Below are 8,841 nucleotides of genomic sequence, written 5' to 3'. Positions count from 1 at the left end.
GACATTACAATGATGACAAAAGCTTGTCCTACTAATTATTTTCCTCCTTTTTAAAATGTCATTGTGTTTCCAAGCCACGGTAATGCACTTCATACAATATCTTCATCATCACCAAGAACACATTTCATAGAATGCTCAGCTGGGCATCAGTCGAATCAAAGGAATGTTCAAAACAATATCTTCATGACGAAACGTGCAGCCCAGGAATACAATGAAACCACCTGTTATGACGCGACATTTGCCTGATTAACTGTGTTCCATTTGTTTTGAATCTAAGCAACTGCAACAATGCCGAAGAGAGGGAGAAAGGTATGTCGATTGATAGACTATATTTTTAAAGGCTGCAAAACAATAATTTATTACCGGATAAATTACTGTAGAAGTCGTGTTTCAAACGGTGTTTAAATTGAGTGTGTGTGTATTTTTTTATTTTAACATGGAACTAGAAGAAGAGGTCAACCCCTGTAACCATCGAGAACGCCAGGTGAATTTACATTAGAAAATTGAGGCCCACATAGATCCTATTTAATTATCATATGTAATTCTATATTTAGGCCTATATAAAAAATGTTCCCCACAGAAAATAATCTAATGAATTATCTAATAGTATCATTCATGTCACATGAAACCCCAGCTATGGTAAAGGAAGTTTCTAATGAACTCCACCAACAGAGTGAAGCAGAGACAAGTCTGTCTTTGTGGAATTCAGCTAGGACTACATTGATTCACCAAAAGTCAATACTTGTAAAAATATGTATATATATTATGAAATGCTTACCTTGTACCTATGTTTGTCCTCAGTAGTTGCGTGCCTTTCTTTGTTTTCTGAAATCCATACTTTTTCAATAAACCTTAATCAAATACAACCACCTGCTGTTTCCTTAAGATTCATTTGGCACATGCTCATTTTCACTGAGTTGCCATCTTAGAGCAACAGCAATGAGCAAACAGTCAGTGGTTGTATTTGATTAACATTTATTGAAAAGGTATGGATTTCATCAAATAAAGGCATGCAACTACAGAGGACAAACATCGGTACAAGGTAAGCATTTCATTATTTACATTTTTTGAAGAATTGACCTTCGGCGAATCGATGTTGTCAGAGCTGAATTCCACAAAGACTGTTCTCCACAAAGCCTGTTCATCAGAAATGTCCTTCACCATGGAAGGGAGTTTAGTCAGCCAACACATAGCTGGCTAATACATATATGGTCAAATATCTGCAGGAACAATGAGACGACACATGACTCGATACGCCGTTACGCAGGAAAAATTGTGGTGAGCCATCAATTGTGAACGATACCTTTGCTCTATGTATGTGGTTTCACTGTATAAACATTTGCCTTGACTTTGTATTAATTAACCTGCATCATCTTAAACATACATCTTGCATTTACTTGTAGGACTACATTGCCCAGTCAACCACTGCTTTCTCTCAGGAAGATGTTTCCGGTATAGGCCTACATAACATCTTGGGGAAGACTGTAGAGGGCCTTCTCCAAAAAGTGTGCGGAGGGGTCTCAAGCATCCTGAACAAGTATTTGTATGGGGCGGGGGTGTTGTCTGATGCGGTGATCCCAGTAAATCTCTTGCCTGTAGCTTCAAATGGAGACAATCGGAAAATGGAAAAAAGATGGCAGGACTGCACTGAGGAAGACTGTGAACTGATAATTATCCGACTGACGGGGACTGTAATTATCACCATGTTGGATAGTGTTATGGAGAGTTGCAGGACGGACCCCACACACAGTTCATTCTTAGAAGAACTGGGGCTCACCATGGAAATGGTAAAGGTCATACGTGAAGTAGCAGAATGTGCAGCGAACGCCACAAGTAATGATTTCAGTCAGTTCACAGTTGGAGGAGTTCCTCTCTTTCAGAGACCACTGAGCAATCTCTCCTCTGGGCCGAGTCAACCAGCACCCCCCCAAAATGCCTTGCCAACATCCACTGTTCCCACACCTGTCTCAAAGGGGAGCTCAGACAGTCCCAGATCCACTGACTCAGGGTCCTCACAAGTCAGGAAGCCAAGACAATCAACAGAAGGAGTTCAGAGACTCTCCGAAAGGCAGCAGAATCCAGGGGAGGAGATCACGTCTCTAGTGATTGAAACCATTCTACGGTCAGTTGCGGATTTAGCCAGGCATGGACTTCTGCCAAGCTGCACCCAGTAGACTGGATGCCCCCTTTTTATGGAGGTGATGCAGAAAACAAACATGTGAAGCCAATTCATAAAAGCATTAATTAAACAAATATGTTGTTAAAAGGTGAGTCAGCAGTTTGTTTCTATGGCAACAAAAACATGAAATAAAGTCAAATGTACCACTGTTTTTAATTTTTAATGAAAGCCTTATGAAGGGATTTAACACAGAACGCCGTGTTTAAAAGATGAATGTCAGTTATAGAGTCAAGTACTGAATGTGAAATGGCAGTGCAGATATAATTTATATGATATTTTCCAACAACAAAATAATGTTTAACAAGACTCCATCCAAGAATACATTCAGGTCACCAGATGGTGTTCTACTCTAGAATAATAGCATTGATTATAGCAAGCAACACTGTATGAAAGCTCAGATAGCCTAATACAATATATGAACCTGGTGAGAAAAAAAAAAAGTGTAGGAGTTACATGCCTGAGTTTCTCAATATGGGTTCTGGATTTTCAATAATCAGGAGTTGCATATTCCTTTCCTTTAGACCAATGGTGGGGAATAAGCTGTGCATTGGAACCAAACTCAGGGCTCACCAGCCATACAATCACTAATGCAGTTTTCATATGTGGTTTGAGTCTGTACCCATGAAATACATGTCAAGATGCTAACACTTGAAAGGTCTTGTTCAGCTGACACAATGTGTAATATTTCCCTGTATATAATCAACAGGTACAGGTATTTAAAGTCCCTCCCCCCCACACACACACATTAAAGCCATGTATGCGAAGCAAATAGGCTACAATATGTATGCACACACACACATACAGGGAAATAACATCAAAGTCGCAATTGCAACACTGTTGCACATGAAACCTGGTATGGCCTAGTATGGAGCCTGGTATGGCCTAGTACATATGAGCCAGTGGACAGCGCCTAGTGCTGAAAACTTAAACGCGCTGTAGTCAAAATGTTTTGATTTGGACATTTGGCATCTGACGTAGCTAGCTAAAGTCTTCTACTAACGCTTCGAATACTTGAACACAAACAATCATCAACTTGTTGCTTGCTAAAATAAATAGTAGCTTGCTAGCTCCCGATGTTTGCTTGATATCGTTAAACTCTAGCGTTTCGTCGTTTGTTTGAGGGACGCTGTGATTGATTTTGACAAAATTAGGTTAATTAGGTAAATTATCTTGAGTTATGAGTTTGCTATTTTTTTTTATGAAATACATTTTCCACTACAACTGCGTTGCTAATTTATCTAGCTACGTAACTTAGCTGACGTTAGTTGCTGACAATGCAGCATGTTATTTAAAAAAAAATTTAATTCTTTGACAACTATTCAGGTGATGTTAATGTGTAGAAAACACAGTCAATACTGAACCATACATTTTTCCTTACAGCTGGCAGAGAAAGCCATTAGGGAAGCTGTGCACACAGTTCTGACAGATGGACGCCATGGGGAGTTTTCAAGCCTAAGAATAATGGAGCTGAAATGCATTGATATGTCGAAGACACCTAAAGCCCAATCAACCTTGGAGTCCATTCAGCTGCCCAAAGACAGTGATGACAGCTTGAAATCAGGATCCTGTGAAGACTCCCTGATTGCTGAACCTCATGCTGACCAAGTTGACACCATCAAGGCATCTATGAACACTGAAATCCACTCAGTGGTTACTAAGGCCACAGTGGTCTATGCTAACCAACCTGAGGCACTGTCCAGTGAAGTGCTTCTGGGCACTGAAGGTAATGGATATGTTGCTGACCATGCTGTGGTGGGTTCTCTGACTCCAGACTGTGACCTGGCATTGGTAGAAGGGCTGGACCCTGGGTGGCACACTGCCCTGGTACTGATGGAGACCTTAGTGAATCCTGGCAATGACTCTGACCTGACTCTGTCTGACTCCAGTGAAGTGTCACTGATCACTGACGACCTGCCAGTGGTGGACTCAGCTGTTGACTCCAGAGGGCAGCAGAGGGCAGAGGATGACTTGCAAAGCACTGACCAGCTGCTAACGAGGTCCTGTGCAGACTGTGTGACCACAGAGAAGCACTATACTGTACCGTTTGAGGACTCTTTGAACTCTGACAAGGAAATCTCCCTCAACATTAAAGACCATGATGACCGACCTGCAGTAGACTTTCGCAGAGATTCTGTGAGCTCGTCTGACCAGTCTTTGTCCCTTGTTGCCACTGCTCTTGGATCAATAGTCACTATTGACTCTTTCAATAAGGCTCTGTTGTTTTCCAATATGTTGGACCAAGGCAAAGATAACCCTATTGACCAGCCTGTAGTGAAGTCTCAGACCACTGAAAATCTAATTAACCCCACTTTGGTGTCAGAGTCCATTCAACCTCTCGTCAATGAAATCCTGGAAGATAACATTATCTCAGCCCCTGATGACAGAACTGTGTTCACTACAGACCCTGTAGGATCACATGAGATTGTAATATTTATATCTAGAATGCACTTAGGCAGTGTCATCACCTGTCATGATGACCAGTTTTTGGAGTCAGACCGTGAGGATGACATGGTTGACCCTTTGTCTCACACCAGTCATAGCCATCATCTGTGCGAGTCAGTCATGAGGCCCAAAGGTCAAGTCCAACTCAGTGGACATACTTGGTCACCCTCTTATGAGACTGATGACTGCCGTCGCTATGCTCAAGACCACAACATGATGGAATACAAATTCAAATACAGCTGGGACATAAAGTCTGCATGGGTTTCTGTGCCACACTACATTCTGACGAGAGGGGAGAGTGTGACCAATAGGATGGAGGGAGAGAAGAAGTATGGAGAAAAGGAATGGGAGAAGTGCTCCTCACAGTGTGACAGGAACTCTCTGATTGGTGAGTATTGTGATAATTATGTAGTTGATTATATTTCTATACATATTTTGACCACAGGAAAGGGTAGCCTATGTTTCCATGTTACTACAAGGTAGATTAAATATATTAAATTGAATCCAACATTTTAATTATTGTGATTCTTGGTGTAAATTTAGATTACAGGTATGTATTGATTGGATTTAAATTTTCCCTCCCGCTCTTTAGAGCATAATGGACAGTGGAGGATAGCCAGAGCAGTAGAGGCAGACACTGAAGAAATCCTTCCCAAGCCGTACATGAGAGACTTAGTTATGTACGATGGATTCCACCAGCTAAATGAGGAGAGAGTGGGAAATCAGCTGGTCCTCTCCTCTCTCTCAAGGGCTCTCAATGAAGTTAAGAAGGACAAGGCTTTTTGGAGGTCATTGAGAGAGGGGATCAATAAATTAATGAGAGAAAACGAGATAATTAAAGATGAGATGAAAAAGAAAGACATGAGGAACTTTAACAGTGCCAAAGATCGAAGGGCAGAGAGAAAGAGGGCAAGGAGGAGGGAGCGAGAGCGGGAGAGGAACTGTGATTTGACCACATGGATGCCCTCCCGGTCCGGAATGGAAAGTTCCATTATAGGACTCCGTCCCAGGCCTCCGTCCCGGCCACTGCTCAGAGAACCAGTCTTAGCCAGAACCAGCTTCAGCCGCACCGACGCCAGAACGATAGAGGTTAGGGAGATGATCCTGCAAAGGAGCCGCATTGCCTACAAGATCAAGTGCCTGCAACGCCGGAAAGCGGCTGCTGAGGGGTTGACACTGACTGAGGGAGGTGGAGGGCCTGAGGATGGGGGTGACGGAGAGACAGTGATGGACATTACAGGGCAAAGTAAGAAAGCCTCAAAGGGCAAGGGGTCAAATGGCAAAGAGAGTGGAGGAGGGGAAGGTAGTGACTGGGCCAAATTAGGTCTGGAGGAAATTGTGGAGACAGATGACAGGAATAAAGAGAAGAGAACCAAAGTACGGACAGGGCAGAGAAGTAAGGACAAGCGAAGAGAGGAACGAGAGAGACAAAGATGTAGTAAGGAAACAGATTTGATCTCAGACGAATTAGCAAGAATGGACATAGAAAAAGTAGATGGACATAAAGTGGATGAGACGATTAGCAAGATCTCTGAGGAAAATATTTCTAACTGTTGTGTAGAGACAAATGAGGGAGAAAAATATGATAGAAAACAGATTAAAGAAAAGACGAACAGAACAAATGTACATACTGATGAGGGAGTGATGAGCAAAGCATCATGGGAAAGAGAAGAGGCTGGAGAGGAGAATAATAAGACATTTCAAGAGAGCTTAAAAGTCCAGGGTAAGAGCATAACATTCAAGTTAATGATAAGTATAATGTGTCATAAATCTAATTTTATTTGTCACAACAGGTGACAAACCTTACACAACCTTACAGTGAAATGCTTACTTACAAGCTCTTAACCAACAGTGCAGTTAAAAAAAAATACCAACACAAAAAAAAGATAAGAATATTGACCTAAGGATATATTTAAGGAACAGCAGTGAATAACAATATCGGGGCTATATACAGGGTGTACCAGTTCAGAGTCAATGTGTCAACATGTGGGGGCACCGGTGTCAAGGTAATTGGGGTAATTATGTACATGCAGGTAGGGTTATTAAAATGGCTATGCATAGATAATAACAGAGAGTAGCAGCAGCATAGTGGGGGGGGGGGGGATAATCTGGGTAGCCATTTGATTAGCTGTTCAGGAGTCTTATAGCTTGGGGTTAAAAGCTGTTTAGAAGCCTCTTGGACCTAGACATGTCGTTCCGGTACCGCTTGCCGTGCGGTAGCAGAGAGAACAGTCTATGACTAGGGTGGCAATTTTTAGGGCCTTCCTCGGACACCGCCTGATATAGAGGTCCTGGATGGCAGGAAGCTTGGCCCCGGTGATGTACTGGGCCATACGCACTACCCTCTGTAGTGCCTTGCGGTCGGAGGCCGAGCAGTTGCCATACCAGGCAGTGATGCAACCCGTCAGGATGCTCTCGATGGTGCAGCTGTAAAACCTTTTGAGGATCTGAGGACCCATGCCAAATATTTTCAGTCTCCTGAGGGGGAATAGGTTTTGTCGTGCCCTCTTCACGACTGTCTTGATGTGCTTGAACCATGTTAGTTTGTTGGTGATGTGTCCTCTTCACGACTGTCTTGATGTGCTTGGACCATGTTAGTTTGTTGGTGATGTGGACACCAAGGGACTTGAAGCTCTCAACCTGCTCCACTACAACCCTGTCGCTGAGAATGGGGCCGTGCTCAGTCCTCCTTTTCCTGTAGTCCACAATCATCTCCTTTGTCTTGATCACGTTGAGGGAGAAGTTGTTGTCCTTGCACCACACGGTCAGGTCTCTGACCTGTCTCATCATTTTCGGTGATCAGGTGATGACATTGTTGTGATCAGGTGATGACATTGTCATCAGCAATGATGGTTAATGATGGTGCTGGAGTTGTGCCTGGCCGTGCAGTCATGAGTGAACAGGAGGGGACTGAGCACGCACCCCTGAGGGGCCCCCGTATTGAGGATCAGCGTGGCGGATGTGTTGTTACCTACCCTTACCACCTGGGAGCGGCCCATCAGGAAGTCTAGGATCCAGTTGCAGGTGTCTAGTCCCAGGGTCCATAGCTTAGTGATGAGTGATGAGGACACTATGGTGTTGAATGCTGAGCTGTAGTCAATGAATAGCATTCTCACATAGGTGTTCCTTTTGTCCATGTGGGAAAGGGCAGTGTGGAATGCAATAGAGATTGCATCATCTGTGGATCTGTTGGTGCGGTATGCAAATTGGAGTGGGTCTTCCGTTTCTGGGATAATGGTGTTGATGTGAGCCATGACCAGCCTTTCAAAGCATTTCATGACTACAGACGTGGGTCAGTAGTCATTTAGATAGGTTACCTTCGTGTTCTTGGGCACAGGGACTAGGGTGGTCTGCTTGAAACATGTTGGTATTACAGACTCAGTCAGGGACAGGTTAAAAATATCAGTGAAGACACTTGCCAGTTGGTCAGCGCATGCTCGGAGTACACGTCCTGGTAATCCATCTGGCCCTGCGGCCTTGTGAATGTTGACCTGTTTAAAGGTCTTACTCACATTGGTTGCGGAGAGCGTGACCACACAGTCAGTGTTACTTGACTCGAAGCGAGCATAGAAGTTATTTAGCTCGTCTGGTAGGCTCGTGTCACTGGGCAGCTCTCGGTTGTGCTTCCCTTTGTCGTCTGTAATTGTTTGCAAGCCCTGCCACAACCAACAAGCGTCGGAGCCGGTGTAGTATGATTAGATCTTAGTCCTGTATTGACGCTTAGGCTGTTTGATGGTTCGTCGGAGGTCATAGCGGGATTTCTTATAAGCTTCTGGGTTAGAGTCCCGCTCCTTGAAAGCGGCAGCTCTGCCCTTTAGCTCGGTGCGAATGTTGCCTGTAATCCATGGTTTCTGGTTGGGGTATGTACTGTGGGGACGACGTCCTCGATGCACTTCTTGATAAAGCCAGTAACTGATGTGGTGTACTCCTCAATGCCATTGGAAGAATCACGGAACATATTCCAGTCTCTGCCAGCAAAACAGTCCTGTAGTTTAGCATCTGCTTCATCTGACCACTGTTTTATAGACAGAGTCACTGTTGCTTCCTGCTTTAATTTTTGCTTGTAAGCAGGAATCAGGAGGATAGAGTTCTGGTCAGATTTGCCAAATGGCGGGCGAGGGAGAGCTTTGTACACGTCTCTGTGTGTGGTGTAAAGGTGATCTAGAATTGTTTTCACTCTGGTTGCACATTTAACATGCTGATAGAAATTCGGTAAAATT

General features: G+C 43.7%; 1 protein-coding gene across 1 annotated transcript; it reads left to right on the top strand.

The window, feature by feature from the left end:
- The first annotated feature begins 526 nt into the window (after positions 1–526).
- On the top strand, positions 527–7,450 carry LOC110490660. The gene is made up of 6 exons (XM_036958463.1): positions 527–1,042; positions 1,227–1,278; positions 1,404–2,267; positions 3,560–5,009; positions 5,214–6,344; positions 7,425–7,450. The coding sequence occupies exons 4-6, from the start codon at positions 3,641–3,643 to the stop codon at positions 7,448–7,450; spliced, it is 2,526 nt and encodes an 841-aa protein (XP_036814358.1). The 5' UTR covers positions 527–1,042; positions 1,227–1,278; positions 1,404–2,267; positions 3,560–3,640.
- The last annotated feature ends 1,391 nt before the right edge of the window (positions 7,451–8,841 follow it).

The sequence above is a fragment of the Oncorhynchus mykiss genome, chromosome 21 (genome assembly GCF_013265735.2).
Source record: "Oncorhynchus mykiss isolate Arlee chromosome 21, USDA_OmykA_1.1, whole genome shotgun sequence".
NCBI classification, from domain to species: domain Eukaryota; kingdom Metazoa; phylum Chordata; class Actinopteri; order Salmoniformes; family Salmonidae; genus Oncorhynchus; species Oncorhynchus mykiss.
The sequence above is the reverse complement of the archived record's forward strand: the minus strand, read 5'-3'. Positions and strand labels throughout refer to the sequence as shown.